General features: G+C 47.4%; 1 protein-coding gene across 4 annotated transcripts in view; it reads left to right on the top strand.

Moving 5' to 3' along the window:
- The window catches only part of XPO6 (exportin 6), a 49,017-nt gene that overhangs the window by 4,844 nt on the left and 22,674 nt on the right, over window positions 1-21,499 (top strand). For 2 of the 4 annotated variants that reach the window (XM_042827715.1, XM_042827714.1), the window contains exons 2-8: window positions 8,822-8,912; window positions 10,169-10,281; window positions 13,481-13,678; window positions 15,739-15,898; window positions 16,302-16,379; window positions 19,906-20,359; window positions 20,470-20,499. In XM_042827715.1, the coding sequence (XP_042683649.1) occupies window positions 8,822-8,912; window positions 10,169-10,281; window positions 13,481-13,678; window positions 15,739-15,898; window positions 16,302-16,379; window positions 19,906-20,359; window positions 20,470-20,499 (1,124 nt within the window). The remainder of the gene's footprint in view (window positions 1-8,821; window positions 8,913-10,168; window positions 10,282-13,480; window positions 13,679-15,738; window positions 15,899-16,301; window positions 16,380-19,905; window positions 20,360-20,469; window positions 20,500-21,499) is intronic. The other 2 variants (XM_042827717.1, XM_042827716.1) reach the window with 1 other exon arrangement.

The following is a 21,499-nucleotide window of genomic DNA, read 5'->3' as shown; positions in this document are numbered from 1 at the left end:
TGAAACCGCTCCAGGAGCTGAAGCTGGTGTCTGAGAGCAGCACAGGACTCTGCAGGGGCAGCTGCAGGGAGCAGCTCTGCCGTGGTTGGGCTGAAGGAAAGAGGAAGCCAGTGCAGTCAGCAGCCTACGATCTCCGCTGTGCGCGCTGAGGTAGGTGCTCAGCAGCAGGGCTTTGCTGCTCACAGCCCTGTGTGGGGCTCAGCCTGCAAGGCAGCCGGCGCTCAGGAGAAAGAGTTTGCTTTGCAGTGGGCCCCAGTGCTGCAGGAGGTGCAGGGAGAGGAGCAGGCTCTGCTGCTGGGAAGCAGCCCAAGAAGCTGGGGCACTGCGGGTGTCAACATCTTGTTTTGTTTTGCTTTAAACAGGCTAGATGCTTTTCCTGAACGTACTGTTCTTTGGAAGCGTTAATTAAAAAAGAAACCAAGTCTTACAGACGTATTTTGATGATGTTATCCACATTAGTTTCATGTATGCTCTTAAACCCAACGTGAGTTTTAGTGGCCTTTGCCAGCACTTCAGTTTGCAATACTGTGAGGTTTCTCTTCTTTGCCAGTGTCCTAGAAAACACCATGTCTCTGTACACCATAGTCATCATGCTGGGATTTGGATTTTGCTGCTGCAGGGTGTTGGGCAAGGTGCAGCCCTTGTCCCAGGCTCCCTGTAGCACCAGCCTTGCTTTGTTGACCCCAGCCTGTTTTCCACAAAGAAAGGGGGGATTTCTTTCTCCCTGCAGAGCAGCTTGAGCTGCATCTGAATAGAAGTGCCATTTTCAGAAGTTGCTGAATAAGTATTTTCTTTTTGCATTCACTTTCTTCTTTACTTACTGTAGTGCTTTCAATTTCCAGCCACGCATGTGTGCATGCCCTCAGACTCCTGAAGTTGGGCCTGCAAACAGCTGCAGTTCAAGTTGTATGTCCACATATTGAGTTGTCTGCAGGCTCAGATACACCAGTTTGGATTTGCACTCAGTAAAGTATTTGAGAAGTGTTCTGGAAAAGCTGTTAATGCTTCGTGGACATCTTGGTGCTGATGCACATCAGCTGATGCCTGTCACATCTTCACGCTTTTCCAGCCTCCTCCTCTCTGGTCAGAGGAGCTGCTGCATTTGTGTGACTCAGGAAGAGGAAGACACAGCTAAAACTTGAAGGTGTTTGTTGTAAGTGGACACCATGCTTGGATACATCTCTTGGCAGTTCATCTATTTGCTGTGGACCATTTGAGTGAGGAAGTGTGTGGTTTTTTTTTCCTTCAGAATTTGATTTCTTCTTGGCACACCTGGCCCTGCTATCCCCCAACGTGCTTCTGTCCAAAATGCTGTGGGTTTGGGTTCTTCCCCCCATTGCCTTTTTAAAACTTGGGTTATTTCAGATGAGAAACGGGGGGATCTCAAAGTCAATGTGTTGTGTGCATTTGCTTGTGGGGCCAGCGCTGTGATCCTGTCTGTGCTTGCCTGCATTCCCCTCTGCAGAGGAAAGGGGAAGTGGTCTGTGCCCTGCAGCTGTTGTCTCACACCTGTGAGCATCACGAGGAAGGACAGGGCTGTCCTGTGCAGTGTGGGATATATGAGAGCCCCCAGGGATGCGAAGTGGGTGAACAGACCGCAGTGCTGCAGTCACAGCCTTGTGCCCTTCAGATGTGACTTTCTAGACATCGCTGTAAGGTTGCAAGTTCCTTTTGAACCCTGGGAGAGAAGCAGAGCACCGTGTGGTGCTTCAGCACCTGCAGCATCCATCCAAAAAGCTCACTGACCCCTGCTTTTCTGATAAAGCCCCAGACAAAAGTGTGCCATCAGTGACAGCTTAAGAAATAGCGGGCAGCAGTTGAGAACTGTCTGTGAGCAGCTTGTGGCTGCTGCAGGATTGATGGATCTAACTGTCCTAACAGCAGTTTTCATATCACCTGTGTGTACCCATCTGATGCCCCTGTGCTATGGCAGTTTGCAGTCATAATGGAGAATACTGACTGTAGTCTGTGTGAGATGCTTCTACGCCTCTCAGCTGTATGTTGTGACTCTAGGAGCTATTTGTTTGGGGGAAATAATGTGTTGCCAAGTCTTCTCCAGCATTGGTTGCAGTGCTTTGTGATTGTTGAGTTGCCATTTGCCGAGCAGCCTTTGTGAGCAGCAGAATGACTGCTGGATGGCCCCGGGGTCGGTTCCTGATCACAAACCATCAGTTTGGAAAGGATCTGCCTCACGCATCTGAGGCTGTTAATCAAAGTTCAGCCTTAAAACCTGAACCCAGGTAACTGAACCTGCCTGTACAAGATGATTGTAGAAATATGATCCTGTAGGTATTCTAAAAGGTGCCTGATTACCTGTGTACTGATGATGTTTACAGGTAAGGTGATCTCTTTATCCTGCTCCAGAAACCAGCTTATCACTGCTGCCTTCTCATGGCCTGTTCTCTGTGCAACGCTGTTCAGCCTATGGTTGCTTTTAGGCTGATGTTTAAATAAAGCACATTGATTCCTGAGGTGCAGTCTGACAGTTCTGAATTGATGAGCAGTAGAGGCAGGATTCCCCAGCTCAAGTGCTGGGCATCAGCTTTGTCACAGTGGATCTGAGCACAGCATAACACGTTCGCTGCCTCCTTCACTCTTCACTGCCCTTAGAACAGTAATTCATGACTTCTATGGCAGATTTTTGGCTTAAATTGTGATATAAGAGAAATGAGTTTGCAGAATCAGCACCTTGTCAGTGCACTGCAGGAGTGGTGGCTCTTGGAGCAAATGAAGCAGAGGACTGCTTGCGTGCTGCAGCCGCGAGGTCTCCTGAAATGGCACCAGGAGCCAGCGCTGCTCTCACGGCACTGGTTTCAGCCTAGTTTCAGTTCATGAAACCACAAAAACATGTCTGAAATGCAACGAGGAAATTGAGAGCTTGATATCATCAGCAGCGTGCTGCAGGGGAACACGTCTGCCGTGGGGCTGTGCACTGCTTCCTATCTGAAGGCTTCTGGGCAAGCCTTGCAGTTCTGTCTGAGACCTGTGGAATGTGTGTGGAAACCCAGTCTTCTCCTACAGTTAGCTGGGAACAAGGAGCTGCAACGCAGCACTGCTTTGAGCTGCACAGCTCTGCCTCGGTGTAGCGTGCATGCATTCCTTCTGGAGTGTGCATTGGGTGTCATACGGCTGTGTTTTGGTTTTTGAAGCACTCCATTGCACTGATTCTGTTGCTGCTGTGCTTCAGTTCTTCCCCAAACTTCACTGCACAGCGCAACCCACAGCTGCTCTGAGGGTCACCGAAGCAGTGCCAATGCTGGTGCTTTGCTGGCAGCAGCAGAAGGAAGGCTGTGGTGAATCATGCAGGCTTGAAATGACCCAGCACCTCCTGAGGCCATCACTGATGATGTGGGAGTTCCTGTTGCGTTGGGGCTGGGGCGGGGAGGGACTCTGGAAGACACCCTGGTAGTTGGTAAAGCTGATGAGTAAATTGTTGTGTCAGGGCACGTGCATACACATTATGTGTATAATCCACTTATCCTTTACTGCGTGCTTAAAAATGATCTGTAATACTGTAAATAGTATATCATAGGGTCATAGGATGGCCTGGGTTCAAAAGGACCACAATGACCATCTAGTTTCAACCCCCTGCTACGAGCAGGGTCACCAACCATCAGACCAGGCTGCCCAGAGCCACATCCAGCCTGGTGATACATGGAAGAAAATACAGCAGCAAAGTGTGATGGTTTGTATCTGTGTGTGTGACTGTCAGTAACTGCACAAAAGTGGATGCAGAAGGTTCCCAAGTGAAAGGGAATGTGACAGTATCATTTAGAGGCAGCAGAGATGAGGAATTAATGAATTTTGTTCTACCAGCAGTTGCCAATGTGGGCATAGTGGGAATTCCTGCAGGAGCACTTCTGGCTTGGACAGGAGTGCAGTGTCCCTGCTGATACAGCGCTGCCCAAAGGACAGCAGGAGGCACCTCTGTGAGGCTGCAGCTGCAATTAACATCTTAGCAAACAAAGAGGAGGAAAAAAAGGCTTTGTGCAGGAGGTTGCCATAATTTTGTCTTACTGATATCCATTTCCAAGTGCATTAAAAAAGCCCACAAAACCTCTTGCTGTTGTCATCAGGTGCAGGGCCGTATTTGAGCATCATTTGTATGATCGATTCTCTGCTGAGCTGTTAATAGCAGCCATCAAAAGGTTAACGGCGTGGGGTTTTATGGCCAGGCATTAGGGGAAAGCTTTCCTCTTGCAGAAATGATCGCTTCATTTTCTAAGAGCATTTATTTATGAGAGTGCAGTGACAATCTGGCGTGGCCGCGGCCAATGAAGCTGGTGGTTGGGGCTGGCTGAGGCACACAGCTTTCCTGCTTTGTAGCTCTGATCTTCAGAGAATAGAAAACAAAACTGGGGGGTAAGGGGATAAAAAAAGGTAAGTGTGCTCTAAATGGAAGCTGTTCTGGAAAAACTTAAATAGCTTTAGAAGCTGTTATAGCTTCTATAAGCACTTTCATATTTCCCAGAATACTCAGATGCTTTTGTAAGAGGGAGAATGTCTTTGGTTTGATGTGAACTAAACTTAGCATTCTCTGCTCAAATAAACACGCAGGGTCGAAATTGCAGCCACAATCCAATTCCTACGTCTGGCAGCAGCTCTCATCAGCGTGGCCCCAAGTGTTTTATTGTTGATATTGCTGTCCTGTCTGTTTTCTCCCACTCGCTGCAGCTCATCCTTGTGAGGGCTGACCCTATGACAGGTATGGAGAGACAGCTCCTTCAGAGCCTTGTCTGGTGCACTGATTTGGACCCCGAGCAGTCCAAAATGCCACAGGTAGGCAGCTATTAATGCTGTTCTCCTACAGAGAAGTTGATGTCAGTTAATGGCACTCGCCTCTTAAAACGGTCAGCTGGTATATCTAGATTTTGCTGATCCTTTTTATTTAGGACAAAAGGAAATGGGACTTAAGTTGTTGCACCAGAGGAGGTTCAGGTTGGGAATTTGGAAACACTTATTGTCAGAAAGAGCGGTGCTGCAGTGACACTGCTGCACAGGAGTGATGGGGTCACCGTCCATGGAGGTGTTCCAGAGCTGTGGGGATGTGACACTGAGGGATGTGGGCATGGGGGGGTGGATCAGACCTGGAGATCTGACAGATCTCCTTTTTTTAATTCTATGATTTTTGGAGGATTTCCTGGATGAAGGATGTCTTTGTGGGTATTCAAGTAATTGCTGTTCAGAGAGGAAGCTACATGCTCACCTGTGAGTCTTGCTCGTCTGGTTGTATGGGACCAGTATTAAAAGTTGGAGCTCAGAGATAAATGCTGTGAGTAAGCAACTGCACACCTCTGTCTTGATAAGTTATTGAATTGCCCTTAAAATTATCAGGACGGAGCTGGGGGTGGTCAGGGCGTAGCTTTGCAGTGTCCTGGCTACTGGAGCTGCAACCCTGCTTGCTGGCAGCCTCACTGGGTCAGATGGGCAATTCCAAGAGTGCCATTCTTGGCAGGTCTGCCGCCAGCATCCTGGCACATTTGTTTTGTGTGTCACCCAACCATGCTGTGGCTGATGGCGCTGTCTGCAGCTGTGGGATTTGCTGGACTTAAAGAATCCCAAGCGGTGGGGCAGCGTGGATGGTGACACATGGAATCTGACCTTGGCTGCCTTTAATGAATTGAGAAGTGTGAGCACTGCTGGCTCTGATTGCCTGTGGGGTCACCTCACCCTGCCTGCCCATCTCTGTGGGGCTGGGGCAGCCCCTGGTGTGTCTGTGTGCTGCCTGGGGCAGAGGCAGCGGCTCCTTCCCCAGACCCCTTTTGTCCCTTTCCTCCAACACAGAAGTGTCCTGGAGTGGAGGCTGCCTGCGTCTTAATGTGAGTGGTGATACTGGAGATACCACAGCGGGGTTCAGCACAGGTCCTGCAAACAGTTCTGTGCTTATTATGGCCTCACTGGATAATTCCTGTGGGCTGTCCAAGTACAGTAACTTCCCTCTGCAGTTCTCCAGCAGCACACGTCCTTGCATCCTCTTTACCACGACCCAGTTATCTGAGAGCTGCGTGCAAGTTGGATCATCGCAGCGTGCCCCATGCAAGCTTAACCTGGGGATACCCAGAGGCACTACCAAATGCAGAAGGCTGCTCTCTGCCTTTCTGTCATGGCCATCTCCAGAGTGGGGAGCATTTGGTGTGCAGCAGATAACGCGTGTGGGAACCTGGCTAGCTTTGGTCTGTGCAGAGCCCACTGCAGGTCCAGTCTGATCACTGCTGCTCCACCTGTGAGGCACTGGCACAGGTTGCCCAAGGAGGCTGTGGATGCCCAATCCCTGCAGGCATTCGAGGCCAGGCTGGATGTGGCTCTGGGCAGCCTGGGCTGCTGGTTGGTGACCTGCACACAGCAGGGGTTGGAGCTGGGTGAGCTTTGAGATCTTTTTCAACCCAGGCCGTTCTATGATTCATCTGCTCTTGGCCACACCTCAGGAACAACAGGGAGAGGTCAAGTGGGAGCATAAAACAGTCACAATGCAGGTGGCACTGAGCTGGGATGAAGAGTTAATCTGCCTGAGAGTGGGAAGGCCCTGCAGAGGGGTGTGCATCAATGGGCTGAGGCCAACAAGATGAGCTTCAACAGGACGAGGTGCCAATGCTGTGCTTTGGTCACAGCTTTTGCAGTGCCAGCCTTGTGCTCCTCTTCCCTCCTGCCCCTGACACTTGGGATATTGCAGCAGTGCTGCTTAGTGTCAGAGGCTGTGTTCCTGCAGTCATCTTCCACATCTCTGAACTGAGGTAGCAGGGAGTCAGTGGAGGACGCAGCAGATGGTCAGTAATGAAAACTGCAACTTCCAAAAGCAGGAAATGAATCCTCATAGAATCATCACCAGGGTTGAAAAAGACCTCCAAGATCATCCAGTCCAACTGTCCACCTATCACCAATGTTTCCCCACTAAATATTTCCCTTAGTACACCATCTGAATGTTTCTTGAACACTTCCAGGGACAGTGACTAGCAGCTCCCTGGGCAGCCATTCCATTCTCTGACCACTCTTTCAGAGAAGAAATCTTTCCTTGCATCCAACCTGAAGCTCCCCTGGTGCAACTTGAGTCCATTCCTTGTAATCCTATCACAAGGGAGCAAAGGTCAACCCCCACCTCACCACAGCCTCCTTTCAGAGAGTTATAGAGAGCTATGAGGTCTCTCCTGGGCCTCCTAATCTTGAGTCTTACCTTAAAAAATCCAGCAAGATTAATCTTGAGTATCCTTCCTAAAAGAAGTTTGATTTACTCATCCCAAACCCTTCACATCCTGCTATCTCTGTGCAAGGAGCAAGTGCTTTCCATTGAACTAAAGCAATGTGGAGCATGGGGATGGAGAGAGCAATGCTTCCAGGGGGGAAGCCTTACTCTAACGAGTCAATGGGAGCCAGCATGAAAACTGCCTTATGGGTGTTGGGCAACCAAAGCTGCCAGTGTGACTCTGTGTTATGGAAATGCTGAAATTCTCTCTGAATCTTACTGAGAGTTAAGTAGGTTAGGAAGGAATTTGCAACAGCATGAAGCATCCAGGAGAGAAATTCACAGAAGTGGCAGCACAGCTGTATCCTGATGTCTCGAAAGCTACAGGGCTGTTCAAAAGGAGCTCTCACTACAGCACTGCTTCTGTTTGGGCACTGGGGGCTGTGGGATGAGGGGGCAGCTGCCCACAGAGGCCACGTGCACATGGATGGAGGCAGTGACTGAGTGCTTTGCTTTCCCTTAAGTTGACAGAGTGGCTTTGATTCGATTGTAGGCTATTTTAAGCCAGTTGCTCGCTAGCAGAATGTTCTATTTTTTGCTAATGTAGTCCTTGCTTTCTAGAGCAGGCGTTTTATGGGGAGTGATGGGAAGGGGACAGAAGGAAAAAAAAGAGGCTGAAATCCTGTCTTCCTTTGCCGAACAATTGAAGATGGTGGGAGAGCTGGGAGTGGGCAGCAGTGGTGCTCCTGTGGGCTGTCCTGCTCTGCTCTCTGCAAAGGGCTGCCAGGCACCGGGTGGGTTGGGTTTTATTTTTAGAGGCAGAATTTTCAAGTTTTCTTCCCTGGTTTGCGTTGTTTCTACACAGAGGGAAGTTGGGCCCTGAATCTTGCAGCATTTGTTGTTGACAGCATGAGTTGAAAACGTGAGAGGGAGGGGAGTAGCACAGCCATGGCACGGACCTGCTGCTTCCTAAGGCCATCCTTTATTGGGTTCAGTTGAAAGGGAGCTGCAGTGCAGGTAGAGGCCATCCTCAGCGCTGGGATATTACTGGACTAAAATCTCAGCTCCAGAGAGGCATGAAATTGCTGTAACCTTGACTCGCCCATACTGAGCTGTAACTATTTCCAATAGTAAAAGCTACAGGGGGCCCAAATCTTTAATCAAACCTCTGAATGCTTGCGTGTCCCTTCTCAAAGGGCTGGAAATGCTTTCATCTCTGCTGCCCCCACAGTTCTTTTGGTGCTGCAGATGTGCACCCTTCTAGGCATCAGCTGGAAGCATCTTGGCTGGAATTTGCTGTTTTTGTGAGAATCATGTGACATGGCTGAGCTGATTTGTGGCTACTGACTGCCCCCAGGGGCAAGGAGGAACCTTTTCCCACTGGTGTCACTGCTTAATGCAACTGAGCAAGTGATCCTTTAGCGATGGTCCCGACTTTCCCTTTGACAAACCTTGTTGCTGCTGGGTGCAGTGAGCAGTATGAATCCTACACTGCTTTGCTCTTTTTGTCTGGATTTCATTCTTCTGCTTTCATGGCACAAAGGATGTCGACCTCCAAGTGCTGTCTTTTAAGAAATCATCTACACTGAGCGCAATTCAGAGTGGAAATCTGCATTAACTCCTTCCTCTTGATGATGTTTGCAGGCATCTGAAGAGGCCTCGCTCCGGGCTTTGGAGAGTCTGATGACTGAGTTCTTCCACAATTGCACAACGAATGAGAGGAAACGGGAGATAGGTGAGTGCCTACTCCTCCCAAGGGCCAGTCCCACTGCGTTGTGCTGTCTGCAGACCTCAGCAGAGGTCACTTTGTGCTGTTATTAAACAAATACAGCAGGGAAAAGTGCCCTGTCCGATGCAGAACTGGCATCGCTGTCTCTCCTGCTTGTGTGAATTGAAGTAAGGGCTGATGGGGGTTTGGGAGATCCCACCACAGGTAACTGACATCAATAACTGCTCCTGTGAGCATGGAGCTGCAGATTCTTTTTACTGAGTGGGAACTTGGGTGGAGGAGGGCTGTTGGGTTTTTTTTCTGCCTGCATGGTGTTAGGCTGCTTGGCTTGGAAAATGCCTAGAGATGGAGCGTGGACTTGAGGAGTTGTCCTGCCCCAGGGAGGGAAAGCAGAAGAATGTCCTAATTAATGTGAAATGAAGGGGGAATAACCAGTGAGATTTCATTTTGAGTGGTGTTATTAAATGTGTCCTGAAAGCCAGCAGAGATCACCCTGGTCCTCCAGAACAGCTCCTTTCTGCTGTGCCTAATGGGCACCAATAGGTCATTCTGCTTTTCTTCTCAAACTTCTGCCACTTCTGAAACTTCAGTGCAAAGGTATGATTAGTGTGAAAGATTTATTCCAAAAATCTGGATGAATTATTGAGCAACTGGCCAACTATTCTTCTGCTGAGATCACCTGCAGTGCTAGAGTGGATCTCCATCGTAGCTTTTCATTTAGTCCAAGTGGAGGTATCACAAATACCACTGCTGTGTTCCTTTCAATATCTCCCTGTTCTCCTAGTCTAGCTGCAGGAAGGAAACCCACTGTGAAGGCTGAAATGTGGCCAGCCTGTAGCACAGCCCTTGCAGCTTCTCCTTCCTGCTCAATTTGATGTGCAGCTGCTTGACCTGAGGTGCCCACCATCATTGGAGGTGCTGAGGCTTTTGGTGCTGGCTTACCAAGCCAATGTCTCCTGAAGCAATTGCATTTAAACAAGAGCAATTTTTTTTGTATATTCTTTTTCTTTCCATCTTGTCTCAACATCCAGCACTTAGCCCAGTGTAGGACTTCTGTCACTTGACACACTTATTTTCTTTCATTGAAGCCTGCTGTTGGATTATTTTCAAGGTTTTTGAGTGTGATACCCCCTGCCCTGGTTGTTTGAGAGACCCTGGCCGTGGCTTTTTTTTCTGAGCTCGGTGTGTGCTGTATGTACATTGTTATGACTGTTTGCAGCTTGAGTATTTTAATGCATTTTCTAATACTTTGTTTTTTTCAGAGGAGCTTTTAAATAATTTCGCCCAGCAGATAGGAGCCTGGAGGTTCTGCCTCTATTTCCTGTCAAGCACAAGGAATGACTACGTGATGATGTACAGTCTGACTGTGTTTGAGGTAAGATGTGTGCTGTTGTCTGCATTCTCCTTGTCTGATGCAGTTCTGCATGACAATCGATTCTGTTTGAAATGTTTCTCTGAAAAGGCAGCCTTAATGAGGACAGTGATACAGCTTCTTCTATTGCTCTCTCCTGAAGAAGTTATTTGATGGCAGGCTTACAGTAGGAGAATCTTTGTACATAAATTGAAGAATTAACTTCCTGTCATCTCTAAGTACAAATTACCTGCAGTTTGAGAGGCTGCTCAAGTTTTCTGCACCATGCTTTTAAGAATTACTTCTTTTATACCCTCTTTATAGTAGAAATGTGTATGGCTGCCTCCTAGCAGCTGCAAACTGTAGTGCTAAGGGGTGAAACCAAATTGCTTTTATCTTTGAAATCTCTTTTTCTGACGTGCTCTTTTTGGAATTACATCCTGCAAGCTTGAGTGAGTTCTAGAAGGAAGGTCACTCTTAGAAGAGCATGTCCCACTTTCTGCTTATTTATGAAAGAGAAAAAAAGTTATGGTTAAAAGCCTGAGTGTTGGTTTGTGTAGCTTCTGGAAGAAACAAAGTGTTCTGTGCAAACTTGGTCTTATCAGCTCGTTTCTCAGGGAGCAGTGCGTTATCTTTCCCTGATGATCTTCTGGGGTCTGGTTGTGGTCAACTGGGTCTGTTTCTCTTTTCATTGGGTCTCTGCACTGTGTTCTGGGCTGGATTGCAGTCTGAGCCTTGCTCCAAACTCAGGGAGTGTTAATACCCTCTGCAGTGGCCTGCTCTATAGGCAGAGCAAACAACTCTGTTCTTAGAAGTTGCTTTGACAGTTTATGTGTCCGTGTTGTTGTTGACTTCTTAAGGTATAAGACTCCATTTATCCAGGGCTGTGAAGGGAGGAGGATGAAGTAGATCTATCTACAAATGGAATCTGTATGGCCCTTCACCATCAGGAGAGCCCTCTCAGAAAGGAGTGGCAGAAGTTGTATGGAGCGGATGTTACACAGGAACAGCAATTAAACTGATTTTCATGACGAGGAAAACGTGTTTGGTTACTGAGCCTCCGACTCCCTGGGCAGAGGGAGAAAGTAGTACTGAAAAAAAGAATTGTGCCCAGAACTAAGCAGAACAAAGAAATCACTGTGCAAGTGTAAAGTGAGGGAAGCAATCCACAGCTCAGCTGAGAGATTAAGATCTGTCAGTGCAGAAGCTGGCATTCTTGATCTTAACTACTGTAGCGCTGTGCCTTTGGCCATTCCTCTGCAGGTCTGCAGCTGTGCCTTGTTCCTCAGCTCTGTGTTGAGTGTTGGTCCAACCATGTGTAGGGACACAAGGCTCATCCCTAAAACTTCCTCTGAATGCTGTGTTTTCTAGATTATCCAAAAAGCTAATAGCTGACTTGGTGTGAAGGCCCTCCTCCTGGCCCCCTTCCACATGAACTGTTGTCTCCTTTTGCTCTGGGAAAAGAGAATGCCTTCCCAAGAACATTTCTCGGGAGAAGAAAGCTGCCACTTTCACATGAATGGGGTGAACTGTGAACACGAGGATGGATATTAATGCTGAAGCATCTGCCAGTTTTACAGGTGCTTGAGAAGTTGTTCTGGTCTTGCAGTTGGAAACTGGGCCATTGTTGGTTCCTAAGCAATGCTTCTGGATCCTCCCTAGGGGAAAGGAGAGGAAAAAAAAAAGCCTTTTAACCTTTTTGAGACACTCTGTGTGTTTTGTCTATGAGCCATCTATATGTGTGTATGTATATATCCACCTCTGCACACTGAACTGGAACCTTGGTACTGTATCTCTGGTCTGCTCTGAACATAAGCATAGCTTTCCATGTCACACAGAAGCACTGCACAGCATTCCCTGCTATTGCATTTTCCAGCTGTAAGCCTGCAAACAGCTCCAGATAGTGTCCCTGTAAGAGGTCTCCTGTGTAAATTATCCCTAGAGGCAGAGCAATTAATGCTCCAGAGTCCCTAAATGGGATTGTAGCATGGCAGGAAAGCAATTTGTGACTCTTCTTATGGATTTTGTCTGCTTTTTTTAAGTGGACTAAAAGCTTTCTGTTTAAGTGATGCCCTGTCACTGCAGAATCACTGCTCGAGGAGCAACCTTCCAGCTGAGCTCCAGGAGACCTCTGGGGCCTCGGAGCTCTCGAGAGCCAAGCTTACTTCCCTTCTGTGTTGTTATTCTGCCTCATGCAGGGCTATTTTTTCCTTTTAGAAGGGGAAGTGGGGATGGCCAGGGTTAAAAGCTAGAGAAAAGCAGCCAGCTCTGCTTGACCCAAGGCTGGTTAGTGTGGTGATGGGCCGTGTGCCATCTGATAATAGCAGTCATCTTTAGTGAAGATCTGATTTTGCAAGGGCTCTGTGTTTCTGATACTGTTGTACTGGGTGTGGAACTTCATTTTTTATTAGAATTTATTCCTGCACACTGCATGGCTTGTAAGAGGTGGGCTCGGTGAGTTTTGCTCAGCAGCCTGAGCACTGCTGTCTGCCATTGCCCAAGGACCCCATTATGTAGCAGAGCTTTTCAGAGGTAGTGGAGCAGGGTCTGTGGCCTCTGAAGTTGCTCTTGTTCTGCCTGCCTTAGTTCTCACACACTCATCCTTGTGCTGATAAAGATAGCAGGGTTAGGGCTGCTGAGTAATTGTGGCATCTGAAATGGTAACTTCACCTAGAAAGCCTGGGTCAGAGCTCTAACAAGGGCAGTGTCTTCTCTTTCAATCTGCTGATGTCTCCTTGTTTTCTTACCTGCAGGTCTGCCCATGGCAGCCAAGAAGCTTGAACTGCATCACTTGTAGATGCTTATTTTTTAACTGGCTGTGCATGGACAGATCTGAAAGCTATGGCCTTTCCCCCCGCCCCAGCATTGTGGCAGACAAGCCTAAGGCATGAGATGCAGCAGCGCTGGGCAGTGCTCTGTCCCTGCACTGTGTGCCTGACCTCTCTCCATGAGTACAGCTCATGCTGACTTTCACAGTAAGCTGTGTAGCTGCACCTCAGGCTTTAGTGGATCAGCTTTTCCCAGTTTTTTTTTTTAAAGAAAGCCATAGGTTATGTCTGAAAAGCTGCTGATAATATATCTATTAAGATGCTTTTCCTTCAGGCTCTGTACCTGGCATCATTAAGGTTATCCTATTCAGACACCGAAGTATTTATCTTCAGTGAAGCATGTCACGTCAGCTTGTTTAAGATGGACTCATTAGAGAGCTCTGTTTCTTTTCCAGAACCTAATCAATAAGATGTGGCTTGGGGTCCCATCTCAAGACAAAATGGAGATCCGCAGCTGCCTGCCCAAGCTCCTGCTAGCTCAGCACAAAACTCTGCCTTACTTCATCAGGAACAAACTCTGCAAAGTCATTGTGGATATTGGCCGACAGGACTGGCCGATGTTCTACCATGACTTTTTCACTAACATCTTGCAGGTAAGAAGCTTTCCAAAGGTACTTTTTTGCCACCTAATTCTGGTAGCTCGTGTTACCCTGAGGAGCTTTGGCACCACATCACATAAGGTCACCAGCTGAATGCTGTTGGGATGTTTGAGGTCTCATCCAGAAAACTGGGTGTATTTGAGGCTCCTGGCTGAGTTGCTGCCTTTAGTTTGAATGGTACTTGTTTGAAATACAACATCCTCAGGTGAAGCCTGGGCTTGACTCGCAGCTCACTGTTGCAAACATTGTCTTTTAGTTGAGTACTTTGTTTCCAGCTCTCCCCAAAACGTTCATAATTGACTTAGAGTCCTGCTGTAAGCTGAAGTGCTGCTCAACCTTTTTCTGCAGACATAATTACATTGTCTGAATGCAGCCATGCCCACAGACAAGCCCCAAGGCAACTACTGAAATAAATCAACATCCCTAAGTGTCAAGAGTTTTTGTTGAGACAAATGGATCTGGTATTAACTGCAGAAGAAAAAGAGCCCACCTGTTATTCCAGGCTTGTTTTGTTGCTAACTGGAGTAATCTCTTCTGAAATAGCTCTTTGTAACCACATAGTGCAGCATGCTGCATTTTTTTTCCTGAATTGTCACTCTGACAATAAGTGTTTTAAGACAACTGTCTATATTTAAGTTTTGGCTTTGATTACATCTGAATTTGCAATTGAAACACTTTATAATCTACTTAGCCATCTTTAGTGCATACAGAGCCCACTTTAGGTGTCAATTTTTCCTTAAGCCTCTCCTGTGGATTGATCTTCTGAGGGAAGTGCTCCCATTAATAAGTTCCTGTAGCAGAAACCTTCAAAAAAAGTTCAGATAAATTGGAAGAGAAACACAAATACCTCAACTTCAAGACCCCAGAAAAGTGAAAGCAAAACACAGCTCCTGTGCTAGAGTTGCAGAGCCGTCTGATCTCACATTTGTCTTCTGAGATGATCTAAAGCAATTATTTGATTCTTGAGCAGCAAATTGATATCACAGTACTCTAAAGGCTCAGTGCCACATTCCCATGGTTCTGGAACACCTTCAGGGACAGTAACCACACTGTTCCCTGGGCAGCAGTGTCACTGCCCCACCACTCCTTCCAAGAAGAAATTGTTCCTAATACCCAGCCTGCTATCAGCTCCTGTACCATCGTGCTTCCTTTCTGGAGGCCGAAGTCACATACATCCAGACAAAGAGCTTAAAAGTGTTTTTTTCCCCCAACATATTTCACCAAAATATGCAGCCTGATCGGTATTAGGCCAGTTTGTCTCTGGTCTCATGGGCCAGTGAGCTGAAGTCAGCCTGCACTGTTTAATTTGTGACTTCAAGGATGACTTGCGAGAATGGTGATTGACTTTAGATTTATTTTCCTCCTGGTGAGGGCAGTGCATAAATCATTTCGGATGTTTCAGGTTGAGAGATCGGGGTGTCTTTCAGCTTTTTCCCCACCTGAATGTGTCTTTAATATCCCAATGGCCAACGAAGGCAAAAATCCTTGCTTTCTCTGCTCCTACTCCTGTGCATTCTGCACACGGTGGAAGCCATTCTTCTAGGGTAGATGTGATTTGCAGCATGAAGTACAGTGCAGGCACAGGCAGAGGTGCACTCCATGCCTGTGTTCTGTTGCCACCCAGTGCAGCTGTCTGCATGCTGTTGAAAGGAATGCTTTTGTTTTTCTGTGGGGAGCTGCCTGGCTGATGGTGCAGGCTCTGAGCAGCAGCCCCATTACCTGGTGAAACCGTGGGTACTGCGGTTCTGAGAAGTGGTGATGTCAGCAGAAGGCAGTAAATGAGAGGAACAAACTGTTATTGGTAAACTTGCTGGAACAGAGAATGCATGCAACGTCATGATGAAAGCTCTCGTGAAACCCCACAGACTGCCACGGTGCTTGAACTGTTGCAACATCGTAGGTTCATGTCTCAGGAAATGGAATCCTTGCAGCACTGCAAGCTCAGAGCTGTTACTCCTCAGTCCTGGAGCAGCTGTGAACTGCAGGCAGAATTGCTCGTCTCCTCTTTGTGATCTGAAACTTTGTCAGAATGCATTCATGCCTTTTCCTTTCAGTTGATTCAGTCTCCTGTGACCACTCCTCTGGGGCTGATCATGTTGAAAACAACCTCAGAAGAGCTGGCTTGTCCACGGGAGGATCTGAGTGTAGCCCGCAAGGAAGAGCTACGTAAGCTGCTGCTGGACCAGGTGCAAACCGTGCTTGGACTCCTCACAGGTACGAGCTGGTGTGCTTGCAGCTCTGAAACAACCATCTTCCTTTCTCAGCCCTGTGGTGCTGGCAAGTTTGCAAGTTCTCAGAGCAGTGAAGCAAGGTGTGGGTGATGTAGTGACTGGTCCTGCTGCTCAAGCACTTGACCTTTGGTTGCCCCGTTCAGAGCAGTACAAAGCAAGCTGGTGTAGCAGAGCAGTTCTTACAGCTGTGTGTGTCCTTCTCTTTATGAAGAGGGATTGTGATTGTCTTATCTGAGTGACCCTGAAACACATACTGAATGCTTGTACACACAGTGCTCCTCGTTAAAGCCCTTGAGATGTGTTTGAGAGGAGCTATCTGTCTCTGGTATGTTAGTTGAATCAGTGTTTCTTTATCAATCTGTTCTAAGAAATATCTCTTTGGCTAGGTATTTTGGAGAGCATCTGGGACAAACACAGTGTTACTGCTGCCACTCCGCCACCATCCCCAACTTCAGGAGAAAGTGGTAAGGACAGCTAAAGCTGAGTCTTTATCTTCAAGCTTCCATGAGCTTTAACTTGAAATACCAGGTATAGATTCCTTCCTTTACTGTCTGTTTCCTAAAGCTGTTCTTAGGCCAACATATTCCAGGGAAGAACAGCTAACTTCAGCTGAAGAAGCCATTGCCATTGCAAGGGATGCCCCACTTGAGAATGCCACCTCATTTGGCAGCACTGTTGTCCTTAGATGGCAAAAGGCTTTCTGAAATGTCAGCTCAAAATGCTGTATGTATGCTGTAACATCACTGAGTTGGCACTGTTATATGTGAATTTCAGCTCTAAGCACATCAAAAGGCAGAGTGAAGCAAAACTGAAGCCTAATTCAAAAGCAGAGTGACAGGACTTTGTGTGTCTTTATTGACACAGTCTATTTCCTCCCCAGTCCTGCTAGTCTTTTGCAGAGCTGTCTGTGTGTACTCATTTACATACGTATTAATCATCTTTGAAAAGGAGAGTATGTTTCTTTGTCCTTCATTTATCCTGCTATGAGGAAAGCTGTGGGTGCAGAGGGTTTCCCCAGGTGTAAGGATGAGATGAGAACCATTTTCTGTGGTCCTCAATGTGGTGTTGGCCTGTTACATTCATCTCACCTAGGAGGTAACCAGCAGCATGTGGTGTCTTTGCTCCACCTCAGGCTACAAAGCAGATCATGCAGTGAAATCAGTATTTTGTTTAAACACTCTAATCTCAGATCTGCTTGCTTTTAACAAGGAAAAAAGAAGGGTTTAGGCTCTGCAAACCAATCATGTTGGTTGTGCGCAGTGAGGTGATGAAACGCTTGGTGGTCCATTGCTTCTTTCTCTGCATTAACACCAAGTTGTGTTCTGTGTGTTAAGAGTTGGATCAGATCCCTTGTGTGTTCAGATTTGTCTGTAGGACCTTAAGCAGTTAACTGAAGGCTGTGGATGGCTTGCCTGGGCTGGGTTGCACTGGTCAGCACCAAACTGTGCTGGTGAATGTTAGTGTTTGGTTTGTTCATGCTTTGATACAATTTTTATGTTTAAATCAGAGTTGGATTTAAAGAATTTCAAGTGCTTATTTTCCTTAGACCTTTAAGACTTTAATATTTATGCACAAACCACAAAAGCTTAAATGGAAAGCACTATTATCTTGATTTTAGGGGGGAAATTCTACTGTGGGTATATGACGCTTTTGCATGGAAGTCTGTGCTGAATGAGTGCTATACTTTTTTATATTAAGGCTTGTGCAGTCTGTAAGCTGACCAAACCTTTTTACGTGCATGTTGGTTACATTTGGATCTCGTTCATACAGCAAAGTATTCCTGCTTGCTGGTGGCAGTCATTTTTTGTTGCGTTTTCCTAGCTCAGATAAGTCCACCTTCTTGTCCTTTTTGTATCCTGGTGAAGGTATTGGTGTTCCAAAAAGCAAAATGGGCTTCTATCAGAGCTGAAATCCCTTTAGGAATTGGAATATCCATTTGTCCTTTTTTGCACAGGGAAGCAGAGTGCAATGTTTGCCACAAGTCCTGTGTAGTTTTAAAGTAGCACTTAAAACCTACACTAAACTCATTTCTCATAGCACTTAAGCCAAGGAACTCCAGTGTGTGCAATGGTGGGTAACGTTTGAGGTAAGGGATTGTATGGGCAGATCAGTACAGAATTCACTCAGCAGTGATCTCTCAGCCTCCCAGTGCGGCCTGTGAATGATTTGTATCTCTGTATTTGATTAATTCCTTCCTTAAATGCATTTGGTCATGTATGGCAAACAAAGGCACAAACATTTGTTGCTGCTTCTGCAGAATTAGCATGATCCCAGCTCCCTCTCCCAGATAGCTCTCCCCTTGTGCATGAATGCTGTTCTTCCTGTAGGTACATCACCTGTTTGCAGAGATACAAAGCGTACCTTAACATCCTTTGTCCTCTGCACTCCAGCAGTTGAACTGGACGCAAAGCATTGGCACCAACTGCTCTGAGTTACAGAGCCCTGGTTCACACGCTGTGGCTGTGCACTGGCAGCTGAGAATCTTCAGGTCCTGCAGTTTGCTGGAAAGCTGGATGCACAATTGCTTCTGTGAGCAGAATGCAATGCATTGCAGCATAACTGTGGCTGTGAACACTGTGCTGGGGCTGTTCTGATATTAAGACCAGCTGTGGGGTTATCTAATGCAGCTGAGGCGGTGTGATGTCTTACAGTTCTGGAGTGGGAGAGAAAGAGGTGTGAGGCATGGCAGGGAGTTATCAACTTTGTGATGCAGGGCATCCATCTTGATGAAGGATGGAGACTTGGGAGTCTGTTCATCATGCATGCTTTTGAGTACTTGGAAAATAGCTCAGTAAATCATACCAGCAGCGTTCGTGCTGCTCTTGTGTTGGGTCATTTCACTTTCAGAAGGAGTTATTCAATTTTCTGGGGGGATAACTTTAAATTCCATAATGTAGCAAGTGCTTGAGGATTTGTAAAGGTGAAGAGATGATTTGCACTCGAGGAAGAGAAGTTTCAGATCAGCAGCGTCACACAGAAAGCTGCTGGGGTGCTGGATGGATTTGGGCTGCACTCACATCTTCCCTAGCAGCTGCAGTTCTGGAATTCTGTATCAAGGAGGTTAGAATAGAGGCAAAAGCTTTGTGGAACAGTGATAAAGGTGGCTTCCACATAATTGGGAAGAAATCAAAATCCAGAATGAGAAGCTGCAGCAGAAGACTGCTACTGGAGTGAAAAGGAGGAGGTGAATGGAAATTTTTTCCCTTCTTTGGATAGAGGAAGTAGGAAATACAGTTTGCAGTTGCAGTTTGCAGCAGAAAGGCTGTCTTTGCCCTTAGTATAGTTCAGCTGTGGAACTGTTGCATAGAGATGTTGCACGTATGAAGCATATATGACCTCAGCTACAGACCTCATAAATCCATGGAAGAAAAATCCTCAGACTGCATGGAGTTCTTCAGACTGCTCTGGGCTCAGGAAGCCTTTGCACGGCAGTGGGCAGAGGCTGAGCAGTGCCACGTGCATTTGCCATGGGCTGTTGGTCACTTAGAAGGAGTGCTGGGCAAGATGTGGTTCTCAGCACCTCTGCTCTTACAGAACCCACAAGCTGTCACGTGCAAGCAGACACAACTCTGCCAGCTTTTGATATAATATGGACATGCTGCAGAATTTATGCAAGCTCACACCAGGGATGCTCAAGTTCTTGAAGGGAATCGATTTTGTAACAGATCCCTGGTGTACACATCATGCTGCTGTGGTTTCATTTTGCAAAATGCTGCGTGTGCCCTTCTCAGTAAGGCTGATGGAGCAGTACGGAGCTGCCCCTTGAACTTGTTTGTTGGAAATAGACCCCCAGCAAGCCCTCTGATCTGATGTGTAGGATATGTACGAAACTTCAGAATGTCCCAGAATATAAAAAAAGCTCTCCCATCTCGGACAAATCTGCATGCTAACCAATGCCAGAGGCTCTGGTGGCTGTTGTGTTAAGGCTGGGGCTCGCAGTTGCGACCCTGGAAAGTAACTGCCTTGACCTGCAATGTGCTTTTCCCCCAGGTGACCTGCTGAGCAGCCTGTTGCAGAGTCCCAGCGCAGCCAAATTACTGAACCAGCCAATCCCCATCCTCGACACAGACAGCGAATACATCTGCTCCCTGGCTCTGGAGTGCCTGGCCCACCTCTTCAGCTGGATCCCTCTGTCCGCCAGCATCACCCCCTCGCTCCTCACCACCATCTTCCACTTTGCCCGCTTCGGCTGTGACACACGAGTCAGGAAGATGTCCTCAGTCAATGGCAGCAGCCAGAACGTGGGGCTGGGAGCAGAACGGGGCCGGCTGGGCGTCTTGGCCATGTCCTGCATCAATGAACTGATGTCCAAGAACTGTGTGCCTATGGAGTTTGAGGAGTATTTGTTACGGATGTTCCAGCAGACTTTCTACCTCCTGCAGAAGATCACTAAGGAGAATAACGCCCACACGGTGAAGAGCCGGCTGGAGGAACTGGATGAAAGGTAAGAGAAACCAAGCAGCTGAGCAGCTGTGCTGGGGCCTCTTGCTTTCTGAAGGACAGTCTTTATTGATTTGCGGTCATGCATGGTGTGTCTAATCGCCTTTTTTTCAGAGTTCTGTGCTGGTGCTGGCAGGCAGAAAGGTAGGTGCTCGCAGGTAAGGTTCTGCTCAGGGGCTCAGTTTGCCAAGTGGCCGTGGTGGCACAGGTTTGTGTTCTTTCCTGTCCTCTTCCTCCCCTTTCCCCGTTCGTTGCTGTTTGACTGCAGGTCTGAGGTGGCAGAAGAGCTGACCCTGCCCTTCATTCAGTTGTAACAGAACAGCAGAAGAGGCACAGCGAGGTAAAGGCATTGCAGCATTCCCTTCGCTGGTCGGTATCTGCCTTCTCTGTCATAAACCCAAGCACACAAAGAGTGGGTAGTTGTTCTGCAGTCCTGACTCGAAAGGAAAGTCTCATGCTCTTTATTGAGGTGTGACAGCTTCTTTACTCTGTTTGGGGTTTTTTTTTTGTTGGTTTGGTGTTTTTCTTTTTTGCTGTTAAACATCACTGAAAGGCAGCTCAGGGAGCTCTGCTCCCAGCAGCAAGTGCCTGGAGGCAGCAGAGGAAGCAGCAGCTCAGCAGCTGTGTGTTCCTTTTGCTTTCCAGAAAGTCACTGACATGCTGGTTGCCTACAACAGCCTGAGTCTTTCATATCAGATATTGCTGCTTGTAGGAGTGAGATTTGTCTCGCTGTTGTGTTGAGTGGCTGAACCAAAGTGCTGACAGTGTGCCGCTCAGTGCTGCTTTTCAGTGCCTGCAGTGGGGAGGTGGCAGAGCTGGTGCTGATGTTGGCACGTGTGTTATCACTGTGTCAGTGTGCTCAGTACCTGGCTGTGGATGCGTGATGATGGAAATGCAGCGGGAAGGATTTTGAGCTTAGTGATTTTTCTGCTTTATACCTACTCAGAAGTAAAAGCGAATTTGGAAACCAGTTGTGGGCTTTTTGAGGAGCTGACTTACACGTTTCTTCCACAAAGCTCCCTTTTCCATACCTTCAGATTCACTTGCAGCTCTGTGATACTGGATCTAGATGAGTTGTGGCTTTTGTTTAACAGTGAATTCTGCTTGCTCGTTTTGAGACTGACTCCCTTTGACCTCAGTATTG

The sequence above is a fragment of the Centrocercus urophasianus genome, unplaced genomic scaffold (genome assembly GCF_019232065.1).
Source record: "Centrocercus urophasianus isolate 14NV4802_14NV808 unplaced genomic scaffold, USGS_Curo_1.0 seq_29, whole genome shotgun sequence".
NCBI lineage: Eukaryota > Metazoa > Chordata > Aves > Galliformes > Phasianidae > Centrocercus > Centrocercus urophasianus.
This window is presented reverse-complemented; position numbering and strand designations above follow the sequence as displayed.